Here is a 16,580-nt window from a genome sequence, read left to right as displayed (position 1 = left end):
TGTCCTATCTTCCAACAGTGGCCAGTGCCAATTGCTCCAGAGGGCATGAACAGAACAGGTGATCATCGAGTGAAGTATCTGTCTCCTCCAATGGCTGGCCTGCTAAGGGCCAGAAGTCTGGGCTCCTCTAGCGAATGGCCAATGCCTTATTGTCATTGCACCAAGGGGTGTCATGGGGGCACTGGAGCTTGTGGTCAGGGTGGGGGCATGGCATTTGTGCCCACTACATTTCTCACATGGACCTCACGTCTCCCCTTCCAGGGGCTGGGTGGATCTACTTGGATGTGATAGTGTGTATTGCACTAACACTCTTGTGAGGCACTGTGGAGAGGGGGCTAGCTAAGGGCATGGGCAGAGGGGGTCAAGTGCCCAGCGTGTGGGGAGTGACCTGGTTGGGAATCTGACTCGTCTGGATCTCTGAGAATGCAGCAGGTATCCTGGCTCAGGGGGTCTATGTCACCCATGCGAGTGTCTGTGCTCAGCAGTGTGGCTGTGTGATCCCTGCTCCAGGCAGTACTTGTGTTAGTGCTAAGGAACCTAGAGGTCTCTCATGTTGCAACCAGCTTGTCTGTAATAAAGCAAGGAGCCCTGCAGCCAGGCAGCATCTGCCTCCTCTTCCTCCAGGGTCTCAGGCTGATACAGAGAGAGGAAGGAAAAGAGGTCATGGAAATGGGGGGTGAAGGGGTGGGAGGAAGAGATCTATGAAGTACCAGCTAAATCGGGCGGGAACTGAATTGCCCCAGCCTTTAGAAGGCTGCTGCCTGGGGGCTCTGTTCTCCCTACTCACGGTGTTCAGGAGAGGCTGTGCGCATGGTAATCCAGCGTTTTGCAATAACACGATAATCGCTTCCCTGTTTTCAGCTGAACTAGCTGCACTTTCTCTGAACTCTCTTATATAAAATTTCCTGCCAGATGCCAGTGCATTAGAGCAGCCCTAGTGGAGCTAGAGGGCTCCCTCTAGTGGCTGATTTACAACAATACTCTGGCTTTGCTGACCATTGCCTGCAATGAAGTTGATCTGGTTGCTTTAGCCTGGTGGGATTTCTCTCTCTCTCTCTCATTTATTTAGGATGGGATTTTCAAAAGCACCTAATGGAGTTCAGAGCATAATTTCCATTGATAATCATTGAATACTTTGTGGGATAGGGCCAGCTACATAAGAACAGCCATACTGGGTCAGACCAAAGGTCCATCTAGCCCAGTGTCCTGTCTTCCAACAGTGGCCCATGCTAGATGCTTCAGAGGAGTGAATAGAATAGTGCAATTATCAAGTGATCCATCCCCTGCCATTCAGTTCCAGGTTTAGAACTGGCAGACAGAGGTTTAGGAAGACCCAAGCATGGGGTTGCCTCCCTGACCATTTTGGCTAATAGTCACGACTTTATCTAATTCATTTAAAATTCCAGATATACTTCTGGCCATCACAACATCCCCTGGCAATGAGTTCCACAGGCTGACTGTGCGTTGTGTGGAGAAGTCCTTCCTTATGCACTTCCAACAGTCTCATCAGCAGTGCAGGGCAAAAATTTTCTCATTAAACTTTTTTTGGGGAAAAAGACTAAGATTCGACAGCACTACAACATTTTGTGAATTCATCTTGGTTTCTCCAAATTGTTCATTTAGGAAAAACTTTTTTTTCCTGGTTTGAAATGACTTTTGTGTCACCATTTCCTAGAATTTTATTTTTGAAAAATTCAGAATTATTAAAAAATGGTCAAAATCCAAACAAAATATCTTGTTTCACCCAAAACAATTTCCCCCCATGACTTTTCAATGCACCAATTTTTTTAAAATAAATATTTTCCATCTAAGGCAAAATGATTTCCCTCCACCCAACTTTTTTGAAATTGCCAACAAACTGAAAAATCCATTATTCACCCAGCTCTACTCATCACCCCATTGCTTTTCAGGAAAAATAAAACCAGACAAAACATTCTCCAGTGTAGCCAGGCAACTGCAAGGCATGTGCAACTGGTGCTGGGAAATGGAACCTCTCGGCCACAAGTCACTTGTGCGCATCTGGCTCCAGCTGGTAGTGACCATCTGATGACCACTTTGTGAAATGACTTAGTGGGTCTCAGTCCAGTTCCTGATACATAGGTGGGTGCATCATAAACACAACCACCGCCAGAGGCGAATTAGGGGTTTGTGGGGCCCTTGGGCCAGTGCAAGTGGGGGTCCCTCCCCATCCCCACCACCTGTAGTCCTCCCCACTCCTCCTGGTGCTCCTGCTGAGGAAATGGGGTTGCCCCACCCCCGCTCCCACCCAGCATTCTGTGCCCAGACTCTGCTCCCCAGCAGGATCACTGGGTGGGTGGAGCGGGTTGGAGCATGGTGGTACCCATTTTTCCAGGGGGCCCACAATTGGCCAGAGCCCCTGGGCACAGGCCCTGTCAGCCCAGCGGCTAGTCCGCTACTGACTACCACATTTGGTAATAAACTGGCTCCATAGAGAGACCAGGGACCGAATGGGCCAGGATGAAAAAAGGTCTCTCCTGAAGGACAAAGCGGGCGGGCTGCCCAGAACGTAGCAGATCTGTGTGTAAATAAAGGGGTTGCTGCTAGAGTAAGAAGAATCCTAAACACACATGTTTTTTATTTTTATTTTTTAAAGGATGTGGCAAGACCCACTTCATGGCTCACTTGATTCAGGCCCATCAACCGACACATGAGGTTTCAAGGCGAGGCCAGTGCACCCTGAAGAGTGTATTTCTAGCACAGCTGTTCCACCCCACCTCCACCTTGGACAGCTAATATTTATATGCAAAGGATCTTCCCTGTTTCTATCTTGGCTGTTTTTTACCTAATACCCACATCCCCTTCAGACATGCGAGTTTCTAATGGGAAAGCAACCAAGGCTTGGCTTACTGAGCAATATATGATTCTCTTCCTTTTTTCAATTACATTGTTTGAGTAGCTTGTACAGTAAATTTCCATAATCAACTGACTGTGTGCATTGTAATGGACTGGATGACATTGTGCTCAGGGGGTTGCAGCAATAATTAATCCTGGTGGAAGGGAGGTAGATAAGTTCTGGTTTCAGCAGCTGTGCACGTTTTCCACCTGGCCCCATGGTGGCTCTTGATGGGACGTCATCCTGAGCTTGTTTCTGTTAGTTAATCCCTGGGGACAACTGCACCGGGAGTGAGCGCTGCACACACCACCCGCCACTGCCCGGTATTAATGGCCTGATTTGCAGTGTTGCCGCGGGCTCTCAATGCCCATCAAAGACCACTGGAGCTGCACAAGCTAAGGACTTCTGAAAAATCAGGCTACAACTGCATCAATACAAGAGGCATCTGGAATGGGAGGGGTCAGAAGGCCAAGACCAATGGGATGGGGATGAGCTGGTGCTTAGCAGAGGATGAGACAGGAGGTCTGGAAAAAGAGACGAGATTTGTAATGGGCCTTCCATGACCAGAACCATGCACCTCCGTGGAGCCTCCCTGAGGCCAATGGGCCTCGGGGAGCCAACCGCCCGCAGCTCATTGCAGGAGTGGGGCCTAATGTTGTAAACAGATGGAGTTTAAACCAGGTAAAGGGACTGGGGCTGGAGTTAAGGTTTTGCAAAATTGTTATTATTATTATTATTATTATTATTATTATTATTGGAGATGATAAGGATGACATTGCTGACCACGGTAATTATGGTATTAATTGCTCTGAGGCATATCACTGGCCCTCATGGGATGCTCATGGGTGCCTTCTGCACATGTGTGATACAGAAATAAACCCACCCACCAACAGGGACAGGCGGACTGGTCAAAGCCCAGCTTCTGAACTGAGCAGTGAATGTTTATCGTACTGGGGAGCTCACATCTTGTTTCCTTGGCGTGACAGTCACCCCTCCACATGCAGATATGTCAGATACTCCAGCAAGGCGGTGTACCTCTAAAGGGGTAAAATCCCCCCTATGTAGAGGGCCAATGCTATGCCTTACCTGGTGCCTATGCCTTGCGCTGGCCCTAAATGGGGTTGAATTTCACCTGTTCAGAGGCATACGTCCTTTCTGGAGCATTACCAGTCTCTGCGTATGTTAATACTGCACTTTCCTGAAGCTTCTTGAGCTAATGATCCAAGAGCCGTCAGCTGCTTTGAAAGAGACCTTTCGGGTTAGAGGGCACTGAAAAATGATACTTACATGGCCCACTCCAGCTTCTCATTTTTGATTGAGTTATACAGCGTCTGAAACAAGAGCACAATATTAGCTCTTAGCAGCTTCTCCAGGCAATGGGTCCCATTTTTGGACACCTCCCAGGTGAATGCCCTTTATACGGCCTGTGGTGCAAAGTGCTTTCAGAGAGATGCTTGGTTATGGCCCTGTTACAGGAGAGCTGTTTGGAATAGAGGAGCAGTCACCATTTTCACAGGCCTGACTTTTATTTTTCCTGGTGGTTGCTCCACCCTCACTCCACCCCGAGGCCCTGCCCCTTCCCCTGAGGCCCCGCCCTCACTCCACCTCTTCCCACTCCTGCTCTGCCCCTTCCCCACCCCGAGGGCCTACCCTCACTCTGCCTCTTCCTGCCCCACCGCCTCCCGCAAGGCACCCCGCCCACCTACTGCTCACTGCTCTCCACCCTCCGGTGAATGCCTCCTGCCAGCCACCAAACAGCTGGTCCACGGATGCGGTGCTGGTGGATGCTGAGCACTCGGTATTTTTTTTCCATGGGTACTTGAGCGCCGGAGCACCCATGGAGTCAGCACCTATGACCATTGTAACGGCAGGGCCGCCCAGAGGTGGGGGCAGGTGGGGCAATTTGCCTCAGCCCCCGGGCCCCATAGGGGCCCCCACAAGAATATAGTATTCTATAGTATTGCAACTTTTTTTTATGGAAGGGGCCCCCGAAATTGCTTTGCCCCAGGCCCCTGAATCCTCTGGGCGGCCCTGTGTGACAGTGCCTCTCTTGCAGGCATGTGGTGACGCTGGTGTAGGCAAGGGGTAACTGCAGTTCTGTTCAGAGGGGAGCAGCTTTCATTGGACTTCAGGCATGTTACGGGGTGTCACAGTCCCCATAGGGGCTGAAGGAGTTTAATACCTCCCTGCCTCCCCCAAAGGGCGAGAGCACGACTGGGGTGCTGGCATTTGGAAGGGAGGTGTCAAGGATTCTCTGGGCAGGGACAGACTCCTGGTGATTGTGAATTCCCTGCTGCACAAGTCAGCAGCTGTGCCGGGAAGGCCAGCCCTGCTTTAGGGTCCTGTGTCCCAAGCTGTGACCTTTGTTCCTACAGCACTGGCTACATCTCTGAACTGGAGCGATTCCTGCATGAACTCCTGCCTTCTCAGAGACTGTTGGAAGGCTCCCCGCCCAAGGCGAGGGGTGGGCGTTTGGAATGACCCACATCCAAGAGGGGAATCCCCACAGAGCCCGTCTGAGCCGTGGTTACACTGCAATTCCCACTGGTAGAGCTGCACCTACTGGGACGTACAGGTTTGAAAGATCCTACTGTAGATGAGACTTCAGAGGGGAAGGCGGTGTCTGCAGTAGGGAATTTTAGATCAGAATTCCCATTGCTATCACTACTAGCTTAGCCATGGGTGGAAGGTTTGTCTGTAATTCCCTACTGCAGGGGTAGTCACTAGGCTAGTGCCTTAAACACAGGCGACCTGCATTCTCCTCCTGGTAAGTCTCTCTGTGCTTCACGCTCCCAATCTGTGAAATGGGCAGTGATGTGTAACAGCCTCGCTGGGGTGCTGGGTGACAGGACTAGCTAGCACTTTGTAAAGGCCAAAGTAGTGTTAAGGCAGAGCTGTGCCAGCAGCTGGGTGAGACCTAAGGAATTCCTGGCTCTCTTTTCTGGGCAGAACCTACTAGGAGCTCCGAATACAGGGTTGGGTTCACTGGCAGGGAATGTAATAAGGGGAACTGAAGCCCCCTATTATTTTGGGTGCATTGCTCTGTGTTCAGATGCAGTGGCGCTGTGGGCTACGTAACTACTGAGACAGACAGCTACACTTTGGTACACTTCGAGGACAGTGAGAAATCACAGAGTACAAACAAAAATAGGTCCGTTTTCTGGCACCAGAAAACGGACATATTCTGACATGCCAAGTTATCACAAGATTCTTGTGCTTTCTTAGTTTAGCTAAGACTGCTGCAAAGCTTCGACACTACCCTGGAAGGAAAACGGAAGGTACATTTGGACTCTGACGGTCAGGACCACCAGAAATAACAGTGGTAAGGGCCTGAGGTGAGGAATCAAGCTAGCCATGTTCTATTCCTTTGCTTTGTATGAGACTCTTTGCCTTTCTGTTTGGGTCCTCTCCTACCTATGGGCTATTCAAATTATCAGCTCTTCAGGGCAGCGACTGTCTCTCATTATGTGTATGTACAGTGCCTAGCACAATGGGCCTGCCTTGGAGATGGTGCCTTTAAGTGCCACCCTAATAACACTAACATTGATATCGCATTACCTTCAGCAGATCCTTTGCAAAGTCCTTCCCATCATTTAAGCCATCCAGGTTTGCTATAAATTGTTGGCATGACATCTTCTTTCCAATATTCTGCAATGCAAAGAAACAGAGCCTTAAACCCCTGGATAGCTCCCAGTTTTATCAAACTGCTTTGAGCAACTGATTGTGGACCTGATCCAAGAGCCTAACGCTGAACACCCGTGAATGTTGTAGCTCCTCTCTTCTACAGAGGTTTTTCTGTCAGGCTCATCGCTGTGGTATCTGATGTTTGCAATCTGAACCTGGCTCCACNTTTTTCTGTCAGGCTCATCGCTGTGGTATCTGATGTTTGCAATCTGAACCTGGCTCCACATTTTTCAAATCTAACCCTCCCACACACACCAATTGGGCAGTGTTCCCAATCCAAATCTGGAGCCAGCCTTCTAACATGGGCTTACCTCTGGCAATCACACATTACTGAATCCAAATTGAGGGTCCGACACAACAGCCGAGTCACAAAACCCAAGCCCAGGTGCCCCTACTATAGTAAATAACACTGGGCTAGATTCCCTGGAGCCAAAGTAGCACAGAGTGGCTGTGAAGTACTGTGAAGTGTCTGATTGAGGGGCTGGGTGGGTTATTTTTAGCAATTTTTATGTAGATGTCCAAAAATCATGAGGGTTCTCTTGGTCTACTCTGGAGTGAGTACTGTAATGTATATATAGTATGTACTGTAAAGAGCGATCTGTTTGTAACGTTCCCAAGGCTGCTTTCACGTCAGACAGTTTCAAACAATTCTACGTTGAAGTGCACTAGGGAACCTTTAGTGCACACCAGCAGGGTCAACACAGACCAATTAATGAGCAACACGTTTGTGCGAAATCATACTCCCCCAGTCCACATTACTGTTCCGTGTAGACAAGCCCTTGACACAAGTACCCAGTTCTGGTGTCTTTCCAGTATTTCTTGGATAAACACTGCTTTCATTGGCTTTGTACTGGGGGTGTTTTTCAGTTAACACCTAAAACCACAAGCCTGAATAGGGCTTTGCTATACTATCAAAGTAGTTAAAGCCAGCACCCATCCTGGGATGGAGTGAGAGGGGTGGCTCAGGGATGAGGAACTACTGTATTCACCACGGTGCAAGAGGAGAGCACAGGGGCTGTCATCCAGAAGGACAGCAATGATGGTTTGTTGTGTGTATCTGTGGGACCCTGCTTACAGTGATGAGGGTGAATCAGTGCAAAGTGAGGTGGGTTCTGGAGGTCGACAGGGTGGAAAAGAAACTCGAAAAACAAATGAAACAAGCACCTCCCCCCCAACCCAAGAAATGCTCCCCATGCACTAGAAATGAACCCTCAATTGGCGTGAAAGCCCATCAAATAGCAAAGGAGGCCAACTGGGAATGTGCTGACTCCCTGGCAGTGTTTATCACTGTGCACAGCCTTCACCACTCCACAGCACTGGTTGCTTTCAGCGCTGATGCCGCTTTGTCCCATATCACTAGCTAACACCATGTGGGCAGGCTTTGAGATTAACACGGCTAGCTTTGCCCCCTGCTGCCCCATTAACTGCGGTTGAATTGAGGACACGTTTCTCTCTGAGCGGCTCTGGTTGCTGGTGCCACATTTGAATGACTCTGTCTGATATTCCCAATTATGCAGACTATCACTAGCAAGGTCTGGATTAGTCAACACCCAGGGGAGGTCAGGGAGGAGAGCAATAAAGCGCTGTAACAAATCTGCAGCCTCCTAGGGCTTTGCAGTCAACACGGTGGCTATGCAGAACTCCCCGGCAGCCGCAGAAACACAACTCACTCTTCCAAAAGGACAAGCCAACCTTCGCAAAGGTGGGGGCCTACATTCAGGCCCCCTCAGTACATATTCATGGAACTTAATAGAGCCTGATTTTTCCAAACAGACGACCACCCAGCAGCCCCTATTGAAGTCTGAGCTAATACTGAAAATCAGGGATCTTATTTAGAAGCCTAACTATAGACACACATATTATAAAGTCTTGCCACGTCCCTGCTAATGAGTTAACTCTGGGCAGCCTAGGAGCTAGAACGCAAAGTGAAGCAGTGCTGTTTCTCTCCAGTAGAGGTCAGTGGGACTCATGCCCACTTGCTAGCCAGGGTATGGCAGTGTTACAAGCCGCCACCTTAACAGAATGGTGTGGATGGAGCTTGGGGGAGAAGCATAACAGACCAACAATGGACCTCCAAGAGAGGGACCTGGTGCTGGTGACCCTGAGGTGTTGAATATCCTCACCCAGGGAGGGGACGAATGTCTTCGCCCACTGGGGGAGGTACCAAGTATCCTTGAATCAGCTAGTGGAGTTTCTGTCTATTCTTGCTTGTATGCACAAATAGCCCGGTTCCAGCACGGAGCAGTGCTGAGGAAAGCAACCATTTTCCGAGCTAGGCAAAGGGATGAACACATACCACTGCTATGTCCCCTAGGCCAGGCTCCCATCAACATTAACTAGTACGGACCTGCTCATTAAATCTCTCCAGCATAATGGGCCAGCATTATCCCTGGTGTCAGTGGGTTCTCCTGCCACTGAACAGTGCTTGCTCATAGCAGTGTGAGATCCCTGCCTCTTTAGAGTCCCTGAGCCGAGGTCAGATGGATGCTGACACCACTTGTGGTTTGTTTCCTTTAGAGATAAGTCATGACCAGAATCCTGAATCCGAATCCCAAAGCTCCAGAGGTGCCTGACATCCAAACCCAGGTTTAATTGTCACATACATCCCCTGTGTTTAGAATGGGATGTAAAAAGCCACCCAGACCCCAAAGACCCTCAACTGTGGAAAAGTTTTGCAGCTGGAACCTATCACTACTTCACAGAAGTTGTTCCACATTCGCAAGGAGTAAACACATGTTGTTGCCGGCAGCATCTTCAGGGGCTGAATGCTCTCATGGAAACCACTCCAAAGGGGTCAGATACTGAACACGGATGCACCAATCGGCTGCAGCTACACTAGAAAAAAACATCATTCAAAATCAGACCAAAGGAGACATTCTTGTGCCACAAGACCCGGTTCAGCAAGATACTTATGCACATCGCTTAACGTGATGCATGGAAGTAGTTCCATTCAATGTGAGCTCTCACACGCTTACAGTTAAGCACTTTCTTATGTACCTTGCTGAATCAGGTTCTCATTGCATAAAGGGTTGCCTGCAGACCTTGGAAAGAGATATTTCCCTGAGCAACTGACTAGCCACATGCACAAGGTCAACTTGCCTTTCTATGAAGCCTCAGGCATTGGCCAATGGCAGAAGGAGGAATCAGGGCAGTGATTACTGCTATGTTCCCCTAGGAGAATGAACTTTTACCCAACACTACATGATCCTGGACACAGGATGAGAAGTGAAAAATCAGGTCTCTGTGTAGCTCACTCATATAGAGTATTCATTTAGAGCTCATACATATAGAGTTACCTCCCTGATGTGTTTGAGATAGATAGATAGATAGATAGATAGATAGATAGATAGATAGATAGATAGATAGATAGATAGATAGATAGGGTCTGATCAGGGGTGGCTCCAGGCACCAGCGCCCCAAGCGTGTGACTGGGCTGGCAAGCCGCGGGGGGCAGCCTGCCGGTTGCCGTGAGGGCGGCAGTTAGTCTGCCTTTGGCGGCATGCCTGCGGGAGGTCCGCCAATTCCGCGGCTTCGGCAGCAATTTGGCAGCGGGTACGCCAAAGGTGCAGGACCGGCGGACCTCCTGCAGGCATGCCACCGAAGGCTGCCTCACTGTCGTGCTTGGGGCGGCAAATACATAGAGCCGCCCCTGGGTCTGATTCTGCGCTCACATAGTATTATCCTGGTGTACCTCCACTGGAGCTTTAGCCACATGGTTGTGAGAGTAGAATGAGGCCTAGGCTGCTCAACTTGCACAGTTGGGTAATTAAATGCCAATCCGTCCAAGATGCATGTCTCCAGCATCTGATGCAGTCAAGCATCAGTGACTCCTCCCTGCTTCTCCCGCAGACCTGGTAATATCCCTTGATGAAAGACTGGCTAGGTGTCCTCATTAGGTGGCTCAGCAAATGACAGAGCTCTGAGCAGGAGGGTTAGCCCAGAGGTTTAGATGAGGAGAGGAAAAGCAAAGGTGCAGTGCAGGCTCCAGATTCAAAAGGCTCCTGACTCAGAAGGAAAATGAGGCATTGCGACATAGCAGGGAGCTGAAGACATTGCAGCTCGCTAAGAGCACTACCCTCCTCGCTTGTTTCTGGGAGGTCTGAGCGCATCTGATGAGCTTTAAAGTGATGCCTGACATTGGTGAACACATCATCCAGAAAGCACAGCATCCTATTACATTCCCGGCCTCTGAAAACTCTTCTCTCTGTGGCTTCACAGCAGGATGTGGCTTAGTTTACACAGATTGATTTCTCAGTGCTCACACATGCTGCCTGGGGCCAGTGAGCTCTGGGGCAGTAAGTATTGGATGAGAGTGGTATGCTCATGAAACCTAGCCTGGGATGGCTGTCAGGAAAGTGTGTAAAGTAGGATGTCACTATGGAAGTGACACCACAATCCCTTGCAGACCAATCATAGTCACCAAGTGGCACTACGTGGTTGTGACGCTGGCAGACCAGGTGCCAGCTCATACCAAGGTCCCCATGTCTCCACTGGACACTAAGAGATGCACAGCTGGAATCTGTCTGGCTCACCTGATGGTAGAATAGGTATCTGAATCATAAGCAAGTGTTTGGACTCTATTGAATGCTCGTGAGCTGCTGCCTGCATTAATCTCACTTGTAATGTCTGCGTTCCATAGGGTAATGTAATGTTTGAGTGGCTGTATTGTGAGCCTCTCTGACTGTCTGAATCGCCAGACGGGAGAGGGAATTTAATTAGTGTGAAGAGTTGCTCTTCTACAGAAATTATTAGCTCCCTCCCCAGTGAAAGAGGAGACCCCTCGATACCAGATGGGCTTGGATTGGATCTTACAACTGGAAACTCCCCACATCTGGACTGAGAAACCATCAACAAAAGGACTAGAGATTCTGATTGTTTTCTGCTCTCCTTCCCATGAACATGAGTCCTGCAAGTGGATTTCTCCCATCAGCTGAGATTGCAGCTCAGAGTCCATGGCAGGAGGGGGATAATAAACCCCAAACCAAAGGAACTAAGGATCTCTCTGCTGCTTGGACTCAGGGTGTGTGTGTGGGGAAAAGGGGGCAAAGTGTTTCTAGGCATGAGCAAGAGATCCCCAGCTGCCTAGCCTGGGTTAGCCCTAAAGGTTAAATGGAGCTTGCTGATGATGGAAGCCTCTATTACCTTTCAAAACTTTAGACTGTAACTCATTTGTGTGTCTGTTTGCTGGCTTTAACCTTGTAAATAATGAATCTCCCTTTCCTAGTTAATAAATCTTCATTTAGTTTACTATAAGATTGGCTACATGCTTTGTCTTTGGTATGAGACCTAAAGCACAATTGACCTAGGTTAAGTGACTGGTCCTTTGGGATCAGGAGTAACCTGAATATTGCTGTGATTCTTGGTGTAAGGGGGCATTGATCACAGAGATAAGCCCACCAGGGCGGCGAGACAGACCGGAGAACCCAAGGGGGTGACTGTCTGTGACTCCATGGTAAGGCTCTTAAAGTGCCTGAGGTGCAGCTGCTTGGAGAAATCTAAGTTTAGAACTCAGCCAACTTAGAGTTTGTGCCTGGGTTTGAACAGCCTGCCCTGTGGTTGGAACCCAGTGGCCCTCTGTTCTAGCTGGCATTGCACCATCTCTAACATGCCATTTCTTCTTCACAGCAACTCCCAGAACAGCTGCAGACATGGCAGATTTGGTTCAATGCTGATGTTGAGTTAGAAGGGATGGGATAAAATGGCTGTCTTGGCCTTTGCCAAAATGCTCATGGAAAGCAGTGGAGTTATGCTGATTTACTCCAGCCGAGGATCTGGCTTCTATAGCTCTTTTCAGCAGTAGCTCTGAAAGCATGACACTCCAGCAGGTCAGGGTCTTCATCCTCATTTTATAGGTGAGGAAACTGAGGCATAGAACTGGGAAGTGACTTGCTGGAGGTCCCATGGAAAGGTGATGGGCAAGTTGGGACTAGGACTCAGATCTCTGCACTGGACCCTGCTGCCTCCTCAGCAAAAGCACTAGCAGCAAAAAGCCTGTGTTGTGTGCAGTGTTCTATTGCACACAGGGAAGGAGAGAAAGATGAAAGAGGGCAGTGAGCCTTGGACGTGTAATTACGGTAACTGCATCTCTCCGTATTGTAAGGGATGATGGGGAAACTCCCCTTCCCTAGGAAATTAGTGAGGTCTTCACCAAGATTAGCATCTCTAAGGAAGAGTTCAGGAGCAGCCTGGGAAATACAGACCCACAGACGTCCTCAAAGGCCATGAGACTGGGGCTCCAGCCACAGAGGGGTTCTCGGCAGCAGCACTCCCTGTGCTGCTTCATGAGAGGCTGAAAGGTTGGGAGGGAAGGATGGATGGGTGTGTGCCTAGTGGATCTAGAGCTATATGGATCCACTGTCCAAACCCCCTTGCTAATGGGGAATGCAGGGGCCATGGATGTTATTTCACCCCGAAGGCTGTGGTAGTCCTGACAAAGTGGCTCTGCTGTTGTGTGGCCTGGGTGCATAGGGATTCCACTCCTTGGAGAACTTCTGTGCATGGTCCATTTACATGGGCTTTGTGCAGGAGTCAGGATTTGGCCCAAGGACTAGTCGGATTTCACTCACAAAGACTGCAATAAACAAAGTGCCTGGATTGCCTCCTACTTTGTTTACACCAGTATGACCTCAGTGTGACTCCACTGAGGTGATGGAGTTACTCCAGATTTACATCTATCTATGGAAAAACTAAATGACACCCAGATACTGAATGATGACTCATATCCAGATCACATCATTGTGCATGCAAATGACTGATTAGGTGAATTAGGCACATTCAATCACCCAGTCTGCTTGCACAACAATGGTGGCTTCTGGTGCAAAGTAGCTGTGTATTTTGCATATGCATTTGCATGCCTAACATTTTGAAAAAAAACAGCCCCATTATTTTATGATTCATTAGTTGCTGAGTGCCATTGGTGTGCCACGATGCCACACAAAACCAACCTGAAGAAGGTAGAGTTCCTGCCCCAAACTGCTCACAAGCTAGACTGGAGAAACCAAACCATTTGGACAGAGGGTCCAATCCTGCAGGCTTCACACAGGCAAAACTTTCATTGCTTTCATTAGGGGCTTGGCCTGCATAAAGCTTGCAAGATCAGGCTCTGGCTTCATCAAGCCTAAGCTCAGCCCCTGGATGATGCAGAGGCGAAAGGTCCAATCTCAAAGGGGTGCAGATTTCCTATTGTTTTAACACTGCAGAACTGCCAACCCCAGACAGTCAAAAGTCATGAATCAGGCACCCCAAATCATGAGATTGGCTTAACAATCATGAGATTTTAAAAGAACACTAATGTGGGGGAGGGGATAATTTTTGAGCTTTTAAGGGTCACGTTTTCAAGCTTTGCTCTGCAACCACGTTTTTTCCATGAAAGCTGAGATTATCCTGTCATTACATGACTCCAGGAGCTGTGACTTTAAGAAAAAAAGCACATGAAATATGATGAGGGTTATGATAAAACTGCAAGACGCAGCAACACTGTGATACTTATTCATCATTGTTATGTTTTGGCCAAAAGCCTTGACCCAGGTGTAATAATAACCAGCAGTCATGCACAAGAAGGTTGTGTGGCCATTGCAGACAGAACCCAAGTGGTCTCCTGCATCCTGTAGTTAGCTCCTTTCCAGAAGATCTCAGGAACTGAAGTAGCCAACAGCAAAGTCACATTGCGGTGTTGCCAACTCTCATTCTATCACAAGGCTCCCATTATTTGGTATTTCTCTTAAAGCCCCAGCTACAGGAGTCATGTGATTATGTGACAAACTCAGGTGTCATTACAAAAATATGTTTCAGTTACAGAGAAAACATGACCCAAGTGCGCCCAGCACTAGTCAATTCCAGGCTCACTGCACTGCACCTGCTCCAGCAACGAGCTGGGGTTAACCCCTTCCAAGCAAGTGGGATTTCACGATCTCTCCCACCTCTCAGCAATGTGCAGTAATATGTTGAAACACGTCTCCATTATGTCAATAAATAACGTCATAGGTGGTGTTACAGCACCTGTAACCAAACAGTTAGGAAGAAGGAGGCAGATCAAATCACATATGCTGCCTCCCTTAGCATTTATTTTAAAATGAGAAATGTCTATGAATCTTCGATTTGTTATTAATGATGTATTTAGAAAGGTCCCTGCCCCTAGAAGACTGTTGTACTGAGTGATTCTTGGTCAAAAGAAGATTTTGACTCATTGAAACCCACTGGAAGGAATGTAGACTGTGGGAAACATTCAACGTGTTTTTAGGGTCTGCTGTGATGGGGTGTCAGAGTGGGTGCTGTGAATATTAGTGAGAGGAACCCAGATGCTAATGCATGATCAACAGCTTTTTAGTTTGAGGAATCCTGTTGCTATTGAAGTCTATGGGAGTTCTGCCACTGATTTCATTCAATAGAAGCGGTACTGGGCCTCTGGAATGTAGCAGGGAATCACCCACCCACCCCAAAAATACATGTAATTCACATACTTTTTAAACTATATTGTTGTAATGCACAATCACGTAGGTATCCACACACACAAAAGGACTTCTTACACAGGAAAAAACCAAATCAAATGCCAATACTTCAAGCAAAGCACTACAATCACTGCACTTACCACCTGGCAAAGGGTTAAAGAGCAGAAAGAGAGGATCCAGGAGCAGAAGGAGGAAAAAAGGAGGAGAAGAAGGAGAAGAAGAAATTAATGTCACACATGCAGAAAAATATAGAAAAGAACTTCCACAGCGAAGGGAAACCTCCTTAGCCCAGGAAACTCACATTGATCCTCATTTCTACAGCCGATCACAAAATATCAATTGTTGTCCCTGGACAGTTAGAAAAAAAATGTTGCTTTTGAAATTTACGATGAACATTTTCCCTGTGAAAAACCATAACTGCAAGTGTTTTGGCTCTTTGAAAAAATTCCCATTTTCTGTAAAATTTTGTAGGGATTGGTTTTTCATCCAAAAAATTGAATATTTTGACTGAAAGGGAATTTTGTGTTTTGGCTGGAAAGCCATTGTTGGTTGGGGGGAAAAAATGCTTTGATGAAAAAGAAAGTAGACCAGTTGTACTCAGTTCAGACAAAGGATTTGTGAGATGTGCTGTTCATGCACAATCCTGTTCCAAACCCAGATTAAAGAGCATGAAACACCATGCTCAGTGCATATTTATTTTCCTGACGGGCATCTGGAAATCTAGCCGGTGACTAATGTAATGCTATCTATGCTATATAGCACATACACTACTCTTGGGAACCTGTGATTTATTAGCCAGTAGGTCAGTCCTGCCAGCCTTGGGAGATCCCAGAATGTTATTTATGGTAGCCTTGTAATGCAGGGCGCTACACACATTCTATTAGGGACTCTTGCTAACGGAGGGCAATGAGACATTTGCTGTTTGTGCTGCTTCTGTCTCTGTTGCACTGCAATTTCTTTTTTCTCTGTAGCTTATTTTAGATGTAGCTCTGACATCAGGGCTTCGAAACCTCTCTCTTTCTCTAGCATCTAGTCATTGTGCAGCTGGAAGCTTGGCCGTGTCATTGTTAAGCCAAGCGGGGCGCTAGCCAATGGCTTGGATTGGATTCCGAGAAAATTGTTCAGGTTGGTCATGCATTTCAATGTCCTCATGGCAGTGGGGTACCGTAAAGTTGGGCACAGCAGCCCCCCATGGAATACAGCTGAGCGTGGAGCAGAGAAAATGGCACCTGCAATTGCCCCAGCAGATGGGAGGTTGAGGGCGGCCGTGCAACATGCCAGATGCCCTTGTGCTGCTGGGGGCCCAGGGCTAAGCAGGATCTTGCCCATTATTTTTGACCTGTGTCCTGTGTCCCTGTTTAAATATCCTCCTGACTGGCTTATCTGTTTCATGGCAGGCTGAAGCCCTATGGTATGTCAGTTGCTCCTCAGGCCCTTCTCCTGCCCTCTGCTGCAGGATACACATCCCAGAAAGGGCTGCAACCAGAATTTTCCTAAGGCGGGGGCCCAGAGCTCTTCCTTCCCTGCCCTGTGCCCTGCCCCGTGCTCTCTCCCCCACACTCCTCACTACCCTCAGCCACATCCACTCCCCCTCC

The 16,580-nt window shown here is 48.3% G+C and overlaps 1 protein-coding gene across 2 annotated transcripts in view; it reads right to left on the bottom strand.

Moving 5' to 3' along the window:
• PSD2 (pleckstrin and Sec7 domain containing 2) overlaps positions 1-16,580 on the bottom strand; it is a 171,226-nt gene that overhangs the window by 23,808 nt on the left and 130,838 nt on the right. The window contains exons 8-9 of one of the 2 annotated variants that reach the window (XM_034779779.1): positions 6,413-6,503; positions 4,142-4,185 (exon numbers count right to left, since the gene is read on the bottom strand). In XM_034779779.1, coding sequence (XP_034635670.1) covers positions 4,142-4,185; positions 6,413-6,503 — 135 coding nt within the window. The remainder of the gene's footprint in view (positions 1-4,141; positions 4,186-6,412; positions 6,504-16,580) is intronic. The other variant, XM_034779780.1, reaches the window with a different exon arrangement.

Source organism: Trachemys scripta, chromosome 8 (genome assembly GCF_013100865.1).
Source record: "Trachemys scripta elegans isolate TJP31775 chromosome 8, CAS_Tse_1.0, whole genome shotgun sequence".
Classification (NCBI taxonomy): Eukaryota; Metazoa; Chordata; order Testudines; family Emydidae; genus Trachemys; species Trachemys scripta.
The sequence above is the reverse complement of the archived record's forward strand: the minus strand, read 5'-3'. Positions and strand labels throughout refer to the sequence as shown.